The sequence below is a fragment of the Pinus tabuliformis genome, chromosome 7 (genome assembly GCF_031772625.1).
Source record: "Pinus tabuliformis cultivar Carrire ecotype Pingquan chromosome 7, CPIR1, whole genome shotgun sequence".
Taxonomy (NCBI): Eukaryota; Viridiplantae; Streptophyta; class Pinopsida; order Pinales; family Pinaceae; genus Pinus; species Pinus tabuliformis.
The window spans coordinates 1,671,061,649-1,671,082,740 of record NC_142293.1 but is presented as its reverse complement, the minus strand read 5'-3'; the positions used below and the strand labels follow the sequence as shown (position 1 = coordinate 1,671,082,740).

At 39.8% G+C, this 21,092-nt stretch overlaps 1 protein-coding gene across 4 annotated transcripts in view; it reads right to left on the bottom strand.

Moving 5' to 3' along the window:
• The window catches only part of LOC149254877 (putative trehalose-phosphate phosphatase C), a 290,873-nt gene that overhangs the window by 6,301 nt on the left and 263,480 nt on the right, over nt 1–21,092 (bottom strand). For 3 of the 4 annotated variants that reach the window (XM_089460250.1, XM_089460252.1, XM_089460251.1), the window contains exons 11-12: nt 11,560–11,652; nt 11,161–11,332 (exon numbers count right to left, since the gene is read on the bottom strand). In XM_089460250.1, the coding sequence (XP_089316376.1) occupies nt 11,243–11,332; nt 11,560–11,652 (183 nt within the window). In that variant the 3' untranslated portion in view covers nt 11,161–11,242. Of the gene's footprint in view, nt 1–11,160; nt 11,333–11,559; nt 11,653–21,092 lie in introns of those variants that run through there. The other variant, XR_016267190.1, reaches the window with a different exon arrangement.

The following is a 21,092-nucleotide window of genomic DNA, read 5'->3' as shown; positions in this document are numbered from 1 at the left end:
CAGCTGTAGGAAATAATGCATCAGTCCTAGGTCCTTCATCTCAAATTCGGAAGCCAACTCCCTCTTACATTTGTGAATGAGAGGGTCTGCACCTTTCAGAAAGAGGTCATCAACATACAACACCAGTATGAGAGGTTTATCATCCTCAACCTTAAAGTAAAGGTTTGGATCAGCTTCACTCCTAGTGAATCCTAGCTTCATCAAGTAGCTATTGATCCTCTCATACCAAGTTCGGGGTGCTTGCTTTAGCCCATAGAGGGATTTCTTCAACCTGCATACATGAGATTCCCGATTATGAATCTCAAACCCCTCGAGTTGTTCCACATAGACTTCCTCTTTAATCGAACCATGCAAAAACACAGTCTTGACATCCATCTGATGTAGGTTCCATCCTTGCAAAGCAGCAAGGGCTATGATCGAGCGGATGGTGGTGTATCGGGCAACAGGTGCAAATATCTTGTCGTAATCTATACCTTCCTTTTGAGAGAAGCCATGATCGACAAAACAAGCCTTATACTTTTCAGCACTTCCATCAGCTCCATGCTTTATTTTGTAAAGCCACTTTGAGGTGACAGTTGTTTTGTCCTGGGGTTTGGGGACCACATCCCAGACATCGTTCTTCATGATGGACTCGTATTCCTCATTCATAGCATCCTTCCATACTTGATGCTTCACGTCTTCTTCGAACGATGAAAGCTCATTTTGAATGATTGTGCTCATAATGGTCAGGTATCCCTAATACCTGGTCGGCTTCTTACTTTCATGTAAAGTCCCTCTGGGTGCAATGTGTCCTTCGATATCATCAAGTGTCCCCCTAAGCCATGAGGGCCTCTTCATAGAAGAGGAAGGCTCTTGTGGAGGGGGGTCAATAGGATCCATAGGTTCTTCCACATCGGACATCGTCTCATCTTCCTTCTCATTCGGCTTCTTGATGTCAGCTTCTTTACTTTTCCTTAGAATAGGAAGATTGTCAACTTTGCTAAGAGCCATATCTTCGTCAAAGGTGACATCATGACTAATCTCGACTTCCCTTTGACCAGCCAGATAGATTCTATAGCCCTTAGAATTTTCACTATAGCCCACAAAGATTCCCTTCTTTCCAGATGCACCCAATTTATTCCTTTTCTCTTTAGGCACATGAAAATACATGGGACTTCCAAAAATTCTAAAATGAGAGACATCAGGATTCTTACTAGTGAACATCTCTTTGGGAGTCTTGGAATTGAATGCTTGATGAGGGAATCGGTTTTGAACATATACAGCGGTATTCGCAACTTCAGCCCATAGAAACTTTGGAAGCCTTTGATCATGGAGCATAGCATGAACAACTTCCATAATCGTACGATTCTTCCTTTCCGCCACACCATTCTGCTCAAGAGTGTATGGTGTTGTGGTTTCCCTCTTAATGCCAGCTTCCTTGCAAAAGTCATGGAACTCATTGGATTCTTCTCGGTTTGATTCTCGATCAATGCTTTGAAGTGACGGAACTAGGATAACACTTCATCCTTCTTTTTCAAGAAGTATATCCAAGTCTTGCGAGAATAATCATCTGTAAAAGTCAGATAATATAAATATCCTCCCAAAGAGTTCATAGGCATCATACCAGATATGTCGGAGTGAACCAACTGCAAAATGTTGGAGGTCTTGCTATGGCTTGAGGGGAATGGTCCCCTTTTGAGTTTTCCTTCGGCACACCCCGGACATACACCTTCTTGCTCTACTTTAAACTTGGGCATCCCGGTCACCATTTGTCTCACATCGGGTAGAGCCTTATAATGAAGGTGGGCAAACCTCCGGTGCCATAGTTCAGACTAAAGAGTTGTGTTGCAAGACATGACTCCCAACGGACTTCCTCCAACTTGATATAAAGATTCAACTCGAAACCCAAGAGTGAAAGCATCTTTAAAATTCTTTTTCCACACACGTACCTTGCCATCGATGAAGGCCACCTTGTAGCCTTTGTCTTCCATTGCCGAAATGGACACCAGGTTCTTCTTGAGATCAGGTACATATAGGACTTCTTGCAAATGAATTGTGTTACCCTGATTTAATTGAAGAGTAAAATTCCCTACACCCTTTACGGGATAGGTGGAGTTATCTCCAAGAATAATCTCCAAGTTGGTCTCCTTCTCTATCGGATTAGAGAGAGCTTCTTTGTAACCAGTGAAATGCCTTGAGGCACCACTATCAATAAGCCAATTGCCCAACTAGTCCGGAGGAGAAGTAGTAGAGAGGGTTGATATCAAATAATATTCATCTTGCAGCTTGCTTATTGTTAACAACATTAGATTCATACCTGGAGTTCCTTTCCTTCTTGGAGGGTTGACCACTTCCTTGATTTCTAGCATTCCTCTTTCCTTTGCCATTGAGCCTGCCATTCCTTTGATTGCGGTTGGAATTGCCCCAAGAGTGATTTTGATCATCGTCATGAGATGTGTCTTTTCTATTTGGACACTCCCTCGCATAGTGGCCAAACTTATTGCAAACGAAACATCTTCCCTTCCTTCCACCTTTCGATTCGGCCTTTCCTTTGGATTTAGACCCGGAATTATTTCTCCTTTTAGCATGAGAGGAGAAAGCAGTGGGGTTGCCTTTAAATGAAGGCATTTCCTGCTCTTCCATCCTAGTCTCTTCTTGAATGCATCTTGCCATCAGTTCCTCAAATCCTGAAGTTACATTATTGTTGAGAAGAGTGGTTCTAAATACATACCATTCGGATGGGAGCCCTCCAAGAGTTGTGATAGTTAGTTCCTTGTCAGGAATGACTTCCCCAATTGATAGGAGATCATTCTTGCTCTCGGTGATCCTTACGAAGTAGGATTGCATATCCTCATCTTTGCCCTTCTTAATTTCCTTCAGCTTATTTTTAAGGAACAAAACTTGATTTGCATCACTAACTTTAAACAAGCTTATCAGTCTATCATATATCTCCTTGGAGGTGTTCAACACGGAAACGTAGGCCACCAGGCACTTGTCAATAGAGTCCTGGATGATCTTCTTTGCTTTGACTTCACCCTTAGTCCACTTGTTCCTTGTAGTAGTCGGTGCATTTGATTGAGGCTCTGTAATTCTGCCTCTCACATAGTCTACCACTTCCTGCTCTTCCAATGTCAGATCAAGAGACATCTTCCATCCGTGATAGTCAGACTTCTCACGAAGCTTGTCTTCGGCTAGGAAGTGTGATGAGGAACCCATGAAGTCTTAAGACTTTTTCCAACAGTCCTCGGTGATTGCTCTTGATCTTACTCTTGCTTGGGCTTTCTCTTCACCTCAACTCTGATATCATGTTAAGTTATGGTAGGTTTGATGCTTAGAGCAATTTAGTTCAATTTCTTATTAGCCCAATGTCAATTTCAATGTTTAGCAATCACATTAACATAAAGTAAAATGCAAATAGAACATAAAGAAATCGACAGAAAAAATACGCAATGAGTGCAATGTGTTCCCCAAAAAATATGAAAATATTCTTTCTTGAGAAAAAATGAAAAAAATCCAAATGTAAAGGGAATTTTTACTTTACTTTTTCAAAAGATATATCCTTCTCACTTTCTTGTATTTTTTTGCTTTAATAAATGGAAGGGAATTGAACCCAATTTCACCATTGCTACTACATTTGCTAACCAATCCAATACTAGCCAACACAATATTGGAGCTTTCAAATAATAAGGCAAGAGAATAACATTTTGAGTCTTTTTCTTAAAATAAATAAATAAAATGTGCAGAACAATTTACTGAGGTTCGCAAGCAAACTACCTCAGAGAACTGCTCAAGGAAAATATGGAAGTAAAGTGGATTAGATCAGTGCCTTCTGAAGGAAAGAGGCCACCTTCGTTTTTGGAAATCATCAAAACAGAAAATTTGATTTGCATACTGCATTTTTCATTCATCCATTGTGTGAAGATACAAACACAATATGCACAAGAAATAATAATGAAGAAAGTATGAAAGTATGAGCAAACAATTAGCTGAATGGTAGACATGGTGTACATTTATTTGTATTATTTACATAAAGTACAAAACTGTTGGGAGAGTGATCAAAGTAAGTGATGTTTTGACAATGCCTGGTGAGTATGGTGTGGACATCAAGAAGAGAACCTTCAAGAACGGGAGGTTGAAAATGTGGAATGACGGATTTTGATTATGTGACTTAAATAAATTCATCCAAGTGAGGTGGCTCATACAACTTCAACTAGTTGTCACTCACCACATCATAGCTGCCAAGTTAAGGGGGAAGGTCCATCTTGGAAGTGTTAGTAACCATTTGTTGTATCACAGTGTAAGGACCATACTAAATGTGCTTGAGGATGAGATCCCACTAAATTTTGAAGTATTGTTTGTCCAAATGCAGAAAAATTTAGTGACCAACCTGAAAATGTGATACAGGATCATCCCTAGGGTTTTGGGAATCCAACATAATCAAATATTTTCAGTTTGCTTATGTCACATTTTTTTCTTATTTTCGACAACAAGGGCGTAGTATTTTGATCAATGTGCTTTCATCTCTTTGAATTAAGGTCCGAAGTTCGAAGATGTTACAGAGAACATTTTTATCTACCTATTCACCAAATTTCATAGAAAATATAGGTACTATGGTCCCTATCCTCATTTCCCTACTCATTGGCCAAATGAGAGGTACTTCCCATGAGTCCCAGACTGAATGGGTAGGATGCCTTGGCAGGAGAACCACTCATACTGCCTACAAGTCGCCACGGGGTATCACAAGGGAAGGCTGAACTATTCACCCTGTACACAGCGCACCACTAGGGGAGGGTGAGTCGCCTTATGGTCGCTTGTCGCTCCAAAAAGTACCCCAAGCCCCTCGGAGTTCCCAGATCTCAATGCATGCATCATACAGGACCCTCATACGAGGGTCTCTCAACGACTCCAAGTCGTTCTCGGAAAGTCAAGAATTTGACCTTTCCCAGGGGCTTTGTCAGAATGTCGGCGACCTACTCATCTGTACCGATATGATGGAGCCTTATTACTCCTCGTTGTACCATATCTTGGATAAAATGGTACATGATATCGATATGTTTGGAGCGATCATGAAATATGGGATTCTCAGATAATCGAATCCCACTTTGGTTGTCACAAAGGATCACAGCAGTATCCAATGTATACCCAAACAGCTCACTGAAGAGCTTTCGTAACCAGACAGCCTCACAAGAGGCCATTCTCACAACAATGTACTCTGCCTCAATGGTGCTCAAGGCCACCGACTTCTACTTCCTGCTCATCCAGGATATCAAGGCAAAACCCAGAGAGAAACAGCACCTGGAGGTGCTCTTACGGTCCACCACACTGCCTGCCCAATCAACATTGGTATATTCATGTAGCCTCAAATCTTCGGCAGCGTATCTCAACCCATGAGTGATTATGCCCCGAAGATATTTCAAAAGATTCTTGGCACCAATCCAATGTGAGTGGTGAGGCTCAACCATATGTTGGCTCAACGTGTTGACTACAAAACATATATCCGGATGGGATTTCACCAAGAACATCAATGCTCCTATAAGTTGACGATACTCAGTAGCATTTCCCAAAGCAGGTCCGGCAACACTACTGCATAACTTCTTGAAGTCAAGCTCCATCGGGGTAGTCACGGGCTCGCAGTCCACCATACCGAATCTCTCCAATATCTTCACCACATATTTTCCTTGAGATAGGAAAATCTCCCCCGGCTTTTGCTAGACTTCCAGCCCTAAGAAATAGTGCATCAATTCTAGGTCCTTCATCTCAAATTCAGAAGCCAACTCCCTCTTACATTTGTGAATGAGTGGGTCTACACCTATCAGAAAGAGGTCGTTAACATACAACACCAGTATGAGAGGCTTATCATCCTCAACCTTAAAGTAAAGGTTTGGATCGGCTTCACTCCTAGTGAATCCTAGCTTCATCAAGTAGTTATCGATCCTCTCATACCAAGCTCGGGGTGCTTGCTTCAGCCCATAGAGGGCTTTCTTCAACCTGCATACATGAGATTCCCGATTATGAATCTCAAACCCCTCGGGTTGTTCCACATAGACTTCCTCTTTAATCAAACCAAGCAAGAACGCAGTCTTGATATCCATCTGATGTAGGTTCCATGATTGCGAAGCAGCAAGGACTATGATCGAGCTGATGGTGGTGTATCGGGCAACAGGTGCAAATATCTCGTCATAATCTATACCTTCCTTTTGAGAGAAGCCACGAGCGACAAAACAAGCCTTATACTTTTCAGCACTTCCATCAGCTCCATGCTTTATTTTGTAAAGCCACTTTGAGGTGACAATTGTTTTGTCCTGGGGTCTGGGGACCACATCCCAGACATCGTTCTTCATGATGGACTCATATTCCTCATTCATAGCATCCTTCCATACTTGATTCTTCACATCTTCTTCGAACAATGAAGGCTCATTTTGAATGATCATGCTCATAATGGTCAAGTATCCCTGATACCTGGTCGGCTTCTTAGTTTCATGTAAAGTCCCTCTGGGTGCAATGTGTCCTTTGAAATCATCAAGTGTCCCCCTAAGCCATGAGGGCCTCTTCCTAGAAGAGGAAGGCTCTTGCGGAGGGGGATCAATAGGATCCATAGGTTCTTCCACATTAGGCATCGTCTCATCTTCCTTCTCATCCGGCTTCTTGGTGTCAACTTCTTTACTTTTCCTTAGAATAGGAAGATTGTCAACTTTGCTAAGAGCCATATCTTCGTCAAAGGTGACATCATGACTAATCTCGACTTCCATTTGACCAACCACATAGATTCTATAGCCCTTAGAATTTTCGCTATAGCCCACAAAGATTCCCTTCTTTCCAGATGCACCCAATTTATTCCTTTTCTCTTTAGGCACATGACAATACACGGGACTTCCAAAAATTCTAAAATGAGAGACATTAGGTTTCTTACTAGTGAACATCTCTTCGAGAGTGTTGGAATCATATGCTTGATGAGGGCATCGGTTTTGAACATATACAACGGTATTTGCAGCTTCGGCCCATAGAAACTTCAGAAGCCTTTGATCATGGAGCATAGCACGAACAACTTCCACAATCGTACGATTCTTCCTTTCCGCCACACCATTCTGCTGAAGAGTGTATGGTGTTGTGGTCTCCCTCTTAATGCCAGCTTCCTTACAAAAGTCATGGAGCTCATTAGATTCATACTCAGTCCCATTATCACTCCTTAAGATCTTGATCCTCTTCTCGGTTTGATTCTCGATCACTGATTTGAAGTGACGGAACCAAGAGAACACTTCATCCTTCTTTTTCAAGAAGTATATCCAAGTCTTGCGAGAATAATCATCTATAAAAGTGAGATAATATAAATATCCTCCCAAAGAGTTCAAAGGCATCATAGTAGATATGTTAGAGTGAACCAACTGTAAAATGTTGGAGGTCTTGCTATGGCTTGAGGGGAATGGTCCCCTTCTAAGTTTTCGTTCGGCACACCCCAGACATACACCTTCTTGCTCTACTTTAAACTCAGGCATCCTGTTCACCATTTGTTTCACATCGGGTAGACCCTTATATGAAGGTGGGCAAACCTCCAGTGCCATAGTTCAGACTGGAGAGTTGTGTTGCAAGACATGACTCCCAATGGACTTCCTCCAACTTGATATAAAGAGTCAACTCGAAACCCAAGAGTGAAAGCATCTTTAAAATTCTTTTTCCACACATTTACCTTGCCATCGATGAAGGCCACCTTGTAGCCTTTGTCTTCCATTGCCAAAATGGACACTAGGTTCTTCTTGAGATCAGGTACATATAGGACTTATTGCAAATGAATTGTGTTACCTGATTTAATTGACGACTAAGATTCCTTACACCCTTTACAAGATAGGTGGAGTTATCTCTAAGAATAATCTCCAAGTTGGTCTCCTTCTCTATTAGATTAGAGAGAGCTTCTTTGTAACCAGTGAAATGCCTTGAGGCACCATTATCAATAAGCCAATTGCCCAACGAGTCTGGAGGAGAAGTAGTAGAGAGGGCCGATATCAAATAATATTCAAATTGCTTATTGTTAACAACATTAGATTCATACCTAGAGTTCCTTGCCTTCTTAGAGTGTTGACCACTTCCTTGATTTCTGGCATTCCTCTTTCCTTTGCCATTGAACCTGCTATTTCTTTGATTGTGGTTGGAATTTCCCCAGGAGTGATTTTGATCATCGTCATGAGATGTGTCTTTTCTATTTGGACACTCCCTCGCATAGTGGCCAAATTTATTGCAAATGAAACATCTTCCCTTCCTTCCACCTTTCGATCTGGCCTTTCCTTTAGATTTAGACCCGGAATTATTTATCCTTTTAGCATGAGAGGAGAAAGCAGTGGGGTTGCCTTTAAATGAAGGCATTTCTTGCTCTTCCATCCTAGTCTCTTCTTGAATGCATCTCGCCATCAATTCCTCAAATCCCGATATTACATTATTGTTGAGAAGAGTGGTTCTAAATACCTACCATTCGAATTGGAGCCCTCCAAGAGTTGCGATAGTCAGTTCACTGTCAGGAATGACTTCCCCAATCGATAGGAGATCATTCTTGATCTTGGTGATCCTTAAGAAGTAGGATTGCATATCCTCATCTTTGCCCTTCTTAATTTCCTTCAGCTTATTTTTAAGGAACAAAACTTGATTTGCATCACTAACTTTAAACAAGCTTACCAGTCTATCGTAGATCTCCTTGGAGGTGTTCAACTTGGAAACGTAGGCCACCAGGCGCTTGTCAATAGAGTACAGGATGATCTTCTTTGCTTTGACTTCACCCTTAGTCCACTTGTTCCTTGTAGCAACCGGTGCATTTGATGGAGGCTCTGTAATTCTACCTCTCACATAATCCAACACTTCCTTCTCTTCCAATGTCAGATCGAGAGACATCCATCAGTGATAGTCAAACTTCTCACAGAGCTTGTCTTCGGCAGGAAAGTGTGATGAGGAACCCATGAAGTCTTAAGACTTTTTCCAACAGTCCTCGGTGATTGCTCTTGCTCTTGCTCTTGCTTGGGCTTTGTGTTCACTTCAGCTCTAATACCATGTTAAGTTATTGTATGTTCTATGCTTAGAGCAATTTACTTCAATTTCTTCTTATTAGCCCAATGTCAATTTCACTATTTAGCAATCACATTAACATAAAGTAAAACGCTGATAGAACATAAATAAATCGATAGAAGACAAGCCAAGACAAGAGACACCAGATGTGGCGGCTACCCAGTGACAAATCCCAATGTGGGGAAACTCTTTGATCAATTCTTCTATAATCTTCAATAATTCAGCAGAGAAAGAGAGATAGTACAATATCACAAGTCTGATATTTTATATCAGCAATAATAAATCAGCAACCAGCAAAGTCAAAGCTAGTCAAACAACCCCGGATTGACCTCTAGTCAACCTTGAAGAACTCGGTCTTCAACAACAAACTTCGGCAGGCCAAAACAGCCCTCAGTCAATGGTCAAAACAACAGTCAATAATCAGCAGCCTGTGGTCAGCCCTAAAAGTCAACGTTGGTCAACAATTTGGTCAACACAGCACCCAAACAGCGTGTGTAGGTCAATGCTTGGTCCACGCATCATTTAACAGCCCTGCACCTTGGTCAACGCAGCCCAGAAAAGTCAATGCCGCCCACGCAGTCAACGCTGTCCTAGAAACAGTCAACACTGCCTGAATAGAAAATTTGTCCTTCCTCTTGCACGTGTGAGAGAAACTGCTCCTACGTTGGCCCAATGAGATTAGGAGAGAGAATATGAGTGTTGAGATGATGTGAAATAATGCCACAAGGTATCTTCCTTTTATATGAATCGTTGAGGTTAAGCTAGGGGTGTGCCACACACTTTATCTTGCTAGCTGACCTTGACAAATTGTCAAATATATACAAATAAATTCATATCTCCATAAATACACGTTGGAATCTGATGATCGTTAGATCAATCCTACACCTCTCGACGAGAGGAATCCAAGAAAAACATCAGCTGCCATAAATAAGATGACCCACATGGAGTTTGGCCCTAGTTGCCAATTTTAACAAATCCACACTCTAGTTCTGCTGAACAAGCATCTTCTATTTTTGATGATGAGGATGAGGACTATTATGATATGTAATTGTACTTGTATTTACCTTATGTTTTATTTCATTTTTAGCATATATAACCTCAAATATAAAGGCTGATTTTGGAAGCTTGGATGTATAGCCTCATCTATAAAGGTTAATTTTCGATCTTGCATCATGTAATTATCTATGAGAGTTAAAATAGACTTGGTTTTCCTTCCATAATGTCATTTATGTATCTCATTATAACTTATTTGTAAAAATATTATTATTATTTTATATATATATATATATATATATATATATATATATATATATATATGATGTTTTTCCCAAGTTTTCCATTTTGGGAGGGTCAACTATCCAGCTGTACCCGTTTCAGAAACTTCCAAACATTTCCAAATTTTGTTCAACTTATCTTTAAGGCATCTTCCATAATGTGGTAGAGGTACAAAACCGACACCATACAGTGCACTGACTATATTGTATTGTTACAAGACATGGGTGATTAGAAAAAAACCACACCCAATCTGATCTATATTTTGAGAGCTCAAATTTATATAATGAATTGAATGTATTCTTGGATGGCTAACATACGCACCGCCTAAAGAGGATAGATCTTGTTGGTTTTGTCTCTGGTCTGCCACAAAAGATATGATTTCCTCTTACATGCCATGATGTATAAGGAAATCATGTTCACTGCCATGAAGAAATGGATTGGACAGAATGGAATGCATCTAGCAATGCATCTGAACTATAGCACTATTTTTTTTGTTTTCATGGGTTTCACCTTGGAAAGCCAATCTTTTATAAAAATCACGGGCTCAAAGCCTCAAAGTAAGTCAGAATTTAATAGGATAAGAAAGCCCATTGAATATATATAACTTGGCTATATTAGGAATTTTGATAGTTTCATTGTCACACAAACCATGAATAGGGAGGGAGCGTGAGAAGCTAAGGAAACAACATCCTAAAGTTAGAGAGAGACCAGGATACGAGAATTTACTAGGATTTTTTTTCTCAGTTAGAGAATAAATAACACTATAATCATTCAATTGTTGGACAAACTAATGTCATCAATTAATTTAACTAGCTACAGCTGACAAAATTTTGGAAAGCCTTGGTTCAGAATGATGCTCACATTTCAATACCATTGGATAACTGAAAAAAATTCAAGTCCCCTAGCCATTGTTTCTTATTTGAATAAGGATGTCCCAGACATCTCAAGATTCCACTTGTTCTGTACATGTCTGCATGCTTGACACTTCTGCTCCTAGCTTCCACCTTACAAGACGTTGTAAAAAGTCCATCACCTGCAATAATGCAAATTAGCCAAGCAATGCCAAAGGACCCTGAGCATTACCATAAGTATACAACTTGATTCTTGACTAGTCTCGCACAGTGAAGTTATGCATCCAATGTTTAAGATGGAAGCAATTGCATAGTTATAAAAGATACATATCCATGTCATATTCCCTATAAAGAACTAGGAAGATATATGCAAAGGCACTTATTGAGGGCATGCTTTAACATGATCTACCTCAGATGGACTTCGAAGAGTGTACACAGCACTTGTTTGTTTGGCAAAGGATGACACCAGTATTCCACATCCATAACCTTTGTCTTTGAGAACCTGCAAAGAAATGACACAACTCAGCTAAAGTACATAGATCAACAATATAAATTTAAAGATATTTATTATGATGTCAATATGTGTGATTATTATGAAGTTAATAGGTCAGTTTCTAACAAGCTGTAAGAGCTACTTAGTGAGTAAAAAGGCAAGAAGATATCCCTTTGATTAGGATGTTGACTGTTCAGAATTCATGCAGACATGTTAAGCATATAAGCTGCTATGAACCGTATGAGTTAGTTGAACTTGAGGCAATATGAACATTGCTAAGTAACTTGAGATTTCCAACGCATAAGAGTGGACCTGATAAGGGTTATACATAAAAAATTTACACTTATCTGTCTACTAATTATTAGCTTTGAGCTGCAATTAATAAATATATAAGATAGCATTGTTGCAAGCAGTTGGTGATTCTAGTCTGTGTAGTATTGGATATTTTTAGGGGCATATGCTACAACAATAATATTAGTTGCAAACTGAGATATTATCATATTAGTACCTTGTTGAATTATGATACATAGAAATAACAGATTTTGGAACTTGTTACCTCTCATGCTGCATGTGGTCCCACCTGTGATTTTCATCACATAACAGACATCAGCAGATGATACTTTCGGATCGTTTACAGATTGGGGCATTATTATGTTCTGACCAACGTCTAACAGTAGTTGCATGGCGTTTAGAAGAATGTGGTAGCTGTACAGACAGATTTATTTCCACTAGAGCACATCAGGATCTCCATTGGTTGATTGCTTATGTACCATGGTTGATGATTGGGCACTTTTATGATTATATTTCAGCTTTGTGGTGACATTATGGACATATTTTTGTATAGGAGAAGTGTTCCATGCATTTCCCCTTCTTATTGTTGATTTTTGGTAGCATCAGATGTGCTCTAGCCTTGAAATTTGGAGGAGAGACTAAGACACATGAGATCTCCAAGACCCAGAAATCATTTTGAGAAATTCCATCCGGATGAGGAGTTATTAAAATAATTAATATTTTTAATGGGTTCCTAAGTCTAAACTTATGAAAATAAAAATATTAATGGGTATTAATAAAGATAAGGATGAGAAGCTTCTAAGAGACGACGATCAACTCTGTTTTAATCTTAGTCGTTGATTAGGGAATTAATCTTGGCCGTTGATTCATCAACATGAAAACTATAAGAGAAGACTTCAGGGTCATTTGGAGACACACCGGCAGATACTCAGTATCTCAAGGAAATTCGATTCTCAAGGAAAAGGAGATCAATTTCAGAGGGAGTTGCAGGGTGGAGGAAGTGTGAGATAGTCTCAGAGGGAAAGTCTCAAGTGTTTGCTTTCAGTTCTCTGTAAAAATCATTCCTTGTAAAAGCATTTGCTGTTGAAGATTAATAAAGCCCTCATCTACTGCACCGATTTTCCCACATTGGGTTTTTCTGGGGACAATTGTCCAAAAAATAATTGTGTCGATGTGATTGATTCTTGTGCATGTATTTTTTTTCTTTGGGTAATTGTGTGATAATTGCAGTAGAATTTATTTTAATATTTGTTGAAGGAATTTCATAAATAAGTTAATAACTTATTGAGAATAATAAGTACGTGAAATAAATTTGTGATAGAATTTCAGTTTAGAAATTTTCACATGGTATCAGAGCAGAGATCCGAAAACAGGGAAGGAAAATCGATTATGGGTCAAGAACATGATGCAGAGGCATCCACTCAAAGAGACTCGCACAGATTTTCAGAAGGATGCACAAGGGACAAATTTTCAATGTTAGCTTCCAAATTGGAAGAAGAAGCCGCTTGCCTTGCAAGCTCTGCCTCCTCGAAGCTTTGGTACATAGACAGTGGAGCTTCCTGGCATATGACAGGTATCCGAGAATATTTTTCAGATTATCAGGAAGAAAGAATGAATTTTCAGATCACCATGGGGAATAAGGCGAAGTGTACTCTAGTAGGAAGAGGTACCATAGTTTTTCAAACCGAAGTAGGAGAGTGACTTCGGACAACCAATGTGTTGCATGTGCCAGGATTGGGGATGAACTTTTCATATCTCAGCTTCAAAACAAGGGCTATGACGTTTTCTTCATTAAGGAGAAAGTGTGTGTCAAACACCCAAGTTGGAAAAAGAAGGCTCAAATTGGAATCAGAAGTAACAGGTTGTACAGGCTACAACTAGAATCACCAATGGCACTGATAAGTAGTAATGGAGACAAAGACTTGAATGAGCTATGGCACAAGAGGATGGGACACTTGCACCATGGGGCTTTGAGAATTCTTAGGAAAATAGTATCAAGAGTTCCAAAACTAAGTACTGAACGGGATGATGTTGCAGAGGGTGCGCTCTAAGCAATTATGCCAAAGCTGCATTTTCCAGAAGTAACAATAGGGCGAAGAGTGTGCTAGGATTGATACACTCAAACATCTGTGGATTGATGTCCACAAAAGCTCTTAGCGGTGCCGAGTACTTCATCACCTTCATCGACGACCATTCCAGGAAGACTTGGATCTACTTTCAGAAAACCAAGGATGAGGTTTTCGGTCGATTCAAAGAGTTCAAGGCTCTAATGGAGAATCTGATAGGAAAGAAGATAAAAGTGTTGCGCTCGGACAATGGTGGAAAGTATGTTGACAAGGACTTCACCGATTTTTGCGCTAAGGCATCAGAAGAAAGTGGACAACTCCCTACAATATAGAGCATAATGGAGTAGCTTAAAGGAAAAACAGGACTATTGTAGAAGCAACTAGGGCAATGTTGTATGATCAAGATATGCCTAAATTCCTGTTGGCAGAGGCATGCAGTATAACAGTTTATGTCCAAAACAGGACTTCTCACGGGGCATTGGGAAAAATCACACCGAAGAAGGTCTTCACTGGGAAGACACCTGAAGTCAATCATTTCAGGAGATTTGGGAGTTTAGCATATTGTTGTATACCTAAAGAGAAGAGAAAGAAATTAGATCAAACTGTTGAGAAAGGATATCTTGTGGGATATAGCGAGAATGCTAAGGCATACAGAGTCTATCTTCCAGGGAGTAGGTAGGTAGTAGTTCGGCAAAATGTAAAGTTCATGGAGGATAGAGCTTTCAGAAAATCCCAAGAAATGCCTTCCGAAGAGCAGTCGATAGACGAGCCGTTGGTCAGAGCACTTAAACCAGCGAAAACTGGTACCAGAAATCCTCCTGAAGACAAGGCTTCAGAACAGGAGGAATCTTAGGAAGAAGAGGAGTTGATAGATGTACCTACTACCAGTGGAAGAACGAGTCGGGAACTTTGGAAGATTCTACGGGATGCAGAAGACTTCATTGGTGCACCCAGGAATAGTAAAAGGGAGCGAAGACAGTGAGACAGATACTAGGCCTTAGTAGCTCCGGTTGGGGAACCTTCTAGTTTTCAGGAGGCCGTTTAGCATCAAGTATGGGTAGATGCTATGGTGGAAGAATACAACTCTATAATGGTCAATGATGTCTGGGAAGTGGTACTTAGGCCTCAGGACAAATCAGTGGTAGGTTCGAGATGGATCTACAAGGTCAAATATGCTGCAGACAATAGTGTGGAGAAATACAAAGACAAGTTTGTGGCAAAGGGGTATGCTTAGAAGGAAGGGATAGACTACAAAGAAACCTTCGCCCCAGTAGCCAGGTATACTTCTATTAGGACCGTGATATCTCTTGCAGCGCAGATGGGGTGGGAGATCCATCGGATGGATGTCAAGATGACATTCTTAAACGGGTTGATAGAAGAGGAAGTATACATCAAACAACCAGAAGGTTTTGAGACACATGAGAAGAAATCTCATGTATGCAGATTAAAGAAAGCCTTGTATGGGCTGAAACAAGCACCTAGGGCATGGTACAGTCTAATTGATGGCTACTTGTAGAAGATGGGGTTCGTCAAGAGTGACCCAGACACTAATATCTATTATCTAGTTGTAGAGAATGAGCCTCTAATCCTTGTGTTGTATGTGGATGATCTCTTCTTGACAGGATCATCTAGGCTCGTCAAAGACTGCAAGAAGAACCTAGCCACAGAATTCGAAATGAAGGATTTGGGACAGATGCATTATTTTTGGGGTTGGAAGTTTCGCAACAAAAGGGCGAGATCTTCTTGGGACAAGGGAGATATGCTACAGAAATCTTGAAGAGATTCAGGATGCAAGACTATAGACCTATGGCTACTCTAATGATCACCAACTGGAAGAAGATTGATGCATCAAAAGATAAAGATGTTGATCCCACCTTGTACAGGCAGCTCATAGGGTCCCTGATGTATCTGGTCAATACCAGGCCAGACATTTGTTACGCTGTCAACACCCTCAGTCAGTTCATGGTAGAACCTAAGAGGGTGCACTGGGCAGCAGCCAAACATGTTCTCAGGTATATACAAGGAACAGTCGAGCATGGACTATTGTACACCAGAGGCAATGATATCAGGCTGAGTGGGTTCACTGACATAGATTGGGCTGGAAGTTCAGTAGATCGGAAAAGTACAACTGGGTATTGTTTCAACATTGGATCAGGAATGACCTCCTGGTGCAGTAGGAAACAAAAATCCATGGCTCTGAGCTCAACTGAAGCAGAATATATGGCAGCTAGCACAACTTCGTGCGAAGCCATATGGCTTAGGAAATTGCTTGTGAATCTATTCAGGAGAAGGATGGAAGCGACTAGGATCACATGTGATAATCAGAGTTGCATCAAGCTCTCTGAGAATCTAGTATTTCATGATCGGTCGAAGCACATTGATATCAGGTGTCACTTTGTTAGAGACTATGTCCAACAAGGGGCAGTACAGTTGAGGTACACTCCTATAGGAGAACAGGTGGCAGACATCCTCACCAAGGCTCTAGGAAGAACAAATTTTTCTTATTTCAGGGAAAAGATGGGGATGGTAAAGAATCCATTTCAATAATGGATAAGTATCAGAAATTGCAGTGCAATAGTTAGCAATGGCAATGCTAGGGGCAGCATGGGCAGCAGATTGAGAGGGAGTTGTAGTACAAATGTAGCAGTGGCAGTGGCAGTGTCATGGGCAGTAGTACAGGAAGCGGAAATGCAGATGATGTAAGGCAGCAGGCCAAGCATCGGCACAGGTACCGGTGTAGAGGATCAGTGTGATGTTTTAGTGATGGAGCATTACTAGAGCACATTCCTCGCTAAGGGGGAGTGTTGATTTTTGGTAGCATCGGATGTGTTCTAGCCTTGAAATTTGGTGGAGAGGCTAAGGCACATGAGATCTCCAAGACTCAGAAATCGTTTTGAGAATTTCTATCTGAATGAGGAGTTATTAAAATAATTAATATTTTTAATGGGTTCCTAAGTCTAAACTTTGGAAAAAAAAATATTAATGGGTATTAATAAGGATAAGGATGAAAAGCTTATAAGGGACGAGGATCAAGTCTGTTTTAATATTAGCCATTGATTAGGGACTTAATCTCGGCTGTTGATTCATCAACAGGAAAAGTATAAGAGAAGACTTGAGGGTCATTTGGAGACACACCGACAGATACTCAGTATCTCAAGGAAATTCGATTCTCAAGGAAGAGGAGATCGATTTTAGAGGGAGTTGCAAGGTGGAGGAAGAGGAGGGTTTCAGCAGCAAGCAGAGATCGAGGAGGAGGTGACGCAGGGGTAGTGGAAGAAAGCGCAGAAAGAGAGACGTGGTCCAGAGAAGAGACACAGGGCCTATGCAGGCTAACACATAGGGATGCAGAGCCACTCAAAGCCACACTAGATCAATCAGAGTGACGCAGAAGTGGGAGCGGGGTCTCCAAAGTGTCAGATAGTCTCAGAGGGAAAGTCTCAAGTGTTTTATTTCAATTCTCTGTAAAAATCATTCCTTTTAAAAGCAATTGCTGCTGAAGATTAATAAAGCCCTCATCTGCTGCACTGGTTTTCCTGAATTGGGTTTTTCTGGGGACAATTGTCCAAAAAATAATTGTGTCAATGTGATTGATTCTTGTGCATGTATTATTATTTATTTTTTATTTATTGATTCTGGGTAATTGTGTGATAATTGCAATAGAATTTATTTTAATATTTGCTGAAGGAATTTTGTAAATAACTTATTGAGAATAATATGTAGGTGAAATGAATTAGTTGCTACAGTGATAGAGTTTCAGTTTAGAAATTTTCACACTTATCTTGATGTTATAGTCACTACATGACTATGGTCTGGGCATGCTGTGGTGGAATAATTGGTATATTGTTTCATTGCTGAGAGAGAGCACTTAACATGGCCCCATTCTTATGTTATGCTAGTCATCATATGATTAGGCAGTAGGACATATTTCTCATGTTTATGGTGGTATATTATGCTTAGGTAGAGTACCCTAGCACCTTGGGCCATATTTCACACATAGATATTGTTGTCTTACTTGTTTGTTGGAGTGCCTAGCATTTGTACCTTTTTACATCGTTCCAAACTTATTTGTGGGAGATTTTATATGGTTTGGCATGATATGAACTGCTTCAGGTGAACATCCTTGATTTTTTGGAGTTTTTCTATGCATTTGTAACTTTATTAAGACGTACATTACCCCTTGATGGAGCGTTGCCCTTGTACACACATGTTGAGTTTGATTATAGCACTTTAATGACTATTTTGACCCTCTTTGACTCATGTGGAGGTATTAATGGAGCACTCCCTTTGTACACACACGATGAGGTTGATTATAGCCCTTTAATGATTATTTGACCCATTTTGACTCATACAGAGGTTATTTTTTTGCTAGAGGGGTCATCCCGTAATCCAAGGTGTTCGTAGATTCTTGCACATGGATTGAGTTAATTGATGATTTGACCCCTCACACTGTGGATTTAACTATTTGCACATGATTTGATAGTTGTTACACCTTGGATGTCACACTTGTAACCATTTTATACTACTTTTAGATGAAAATGCCACATTTTGGACCCACATTTGTCAAAGGAATTGAATCTTGCACATGTTTTGATAAGGAACTAGTAAAAAAATTTAGAAGTTTGAGCACTACGTGGACATTTTTTGACTTTTCTCTCACTTTCTTTAAGGAGTTGTCCCACTTTGTCCATCTATAATGCTTGGAGATATGTACATGTGGCATGAACACTTATTTTATGTATTGTTTGACTTGTGATCTCAAGTTAGTTGAAGGATAAGAGTTGTTCATGCATTCCTAGGATGGATCTAAGAATGATATTATTATTTCATTAAGGAAGTTGTTCAGCTTAAACTCTATATAATAGAGACTCATCCATTTGTAATGTTGTCGAAAGTGCTAGTAATTTTGGAGAACAATTTGCTCTATGCTCTTGTCAAAACAACGTGGAGTGGTGCTATCTTGCTAATGTGAGGCTTGTTGTGTTGCATGAAACAATTCAACATTCCACGGTGTGTTGTGACATGGACTGACCACCTCTTGTGGATCCTTAAATCTGGCAATCCACACATTGACTACTACCTACAGGTTTTGGTCTAACAGCATTGTGATTCCAACAAGTGGTATCAAAGGGTAGGTCACAAGTTCAATACACACTTGGCTTGTGTTGGGGGAAGATTGTTGCATGAAACAAGTCAACACTCCCCCGCGTGTTGTGACATGGACTAACCGCTTCTTGTGGATCCTTAAATCTGGTGATGCGCATGTTGACTATTGCCTGCGGGTTTTGGTCTAACGGCAATCATGATTCCAATTTCCAACATGTTGATGGAGCTAAATTGTTGAAGATTGATGTGGATGTTTGCTTGGTAAAGTTTGTCTTCCAGGCCAAAGTCAAAGAACATTTGCCACATTGGAGTAAACTATGTTTTAATGTTCTCTTTTCTCTCTAGTTTCTTATGTGTTTGTTCATGGAATAAATCTGAACACATATATCACATATAGAGGTTGTTTTTGGCTTTCTTCCTCGAATAAATTATCCCCAAAGTCATTTTCTTAAAGGTACATCTCTTAGGGAGTCCTCAAAGCATGCTTTTGGAGCACTAGTTATCCTAATAGTTTGATCAGTGCTCTAACAGGCCCATTTCAGCCCATTTGCCCAAGCTGGAGATTAAGCAATTGTTCTTCCTTGTCAACTACCCAAAAACTCATAAAAAAACAACTTTTATTTCTGTTTTTGCGATCTGAAATTTACAGCAGAAAAATCTTAATTCAAATTGGCATTAAGTCTGTAAAATCATTCTCATATATTACCTTAAACTATACTTAATTTTCTGTTTCACAAATATGGAAATTACCTCAAAGAAAACCCTAAAACAGATTTATCACATCTATTAAGCCTTCATTTATTAATTTATATTTAGACTTGTTCCAATAAACTTATAAATCTGGAATTTATATACTACAACTTGACTTGAAACCAATGTTATCAGAACCAGATCATTCATCGAACTAGTAGAGCCCAAAAATGTGAACCAGACTGGAACCAGAAAAAACCAGACTAAAAAACTGGTCGACCAAAAAATACATAAATATACAAATTTTGGGAAAAAGAAACATACATAGTCATCTGCATCCATATGAATCCAAACCATTATACACAAATATGCAAGTTTTATAATATATATGGCGACAGTGGATATAACCAATATAGCACCAAGTGCAATCCATCTCTAAACCAAAAATACATCAAGAAAGAAGCTCTAGATGGCCTCTACAGTCCAAAAAGATCATCCTACATCAAATACCTACATAACATCAAAATCATTACCTATATTTGGATACTCATCATGAATATCACCCTCTGACTATTAAATAATATAGAAAAGGATTAACATGTCAAATCAAGATTTTGAGTGATGGGTACATTTTTACTAGCTTCATGATAGTGGAGTTCAACAATCAGCACCACCAACATCTAGGTACATAGAGGGTTTGATATTCTTCATTAAATGCTAGTTCTATACCGTCATACATGAAAGACTACAACGGAAATGTTGCAATCCCCTAACTAGAAAACTTTTAAGTCTATTGGATTTTGAGTGGGATCTAAAATTCTACTTTCTACAAATGAAATCCGATGAGGTTGGAACTGTTACCACTCAAACTAGCAAGGGACCTAAAAAGGGATTCCTAGAGGGAAAATGTTAGGTCAAAGGAAACAAATGGAGACTTAGCCCATTATCACCTCAGTTAAGGCTCCCTTCTATTTACGGACTTTCACCACTGGGAGGAGACCCAGTATATTATGGAGTCACTGATGAATAATAAATCAATGAATGGATACGAGTGACCCAAATAATCCCTTTCCCGAAGGAGCTTCAAGGATGGAGTTTGCTTGCTTTCTAAGCAAGGTACAATGTCTTCTAGGGAAAGGTAGGGAGGATTTGAAGGTTAGGTTTATGAGATATGACTTGTGAAGGAGTTTACCAATCCCTAAAATCGAAATTGGTATCTCAGTTGGTTCTTGAAGAATTGTCTTTTCAAAGGAATGGGACCACACGAGACCAAGTGGACCTAGTCTAGGGTAGAAGGAA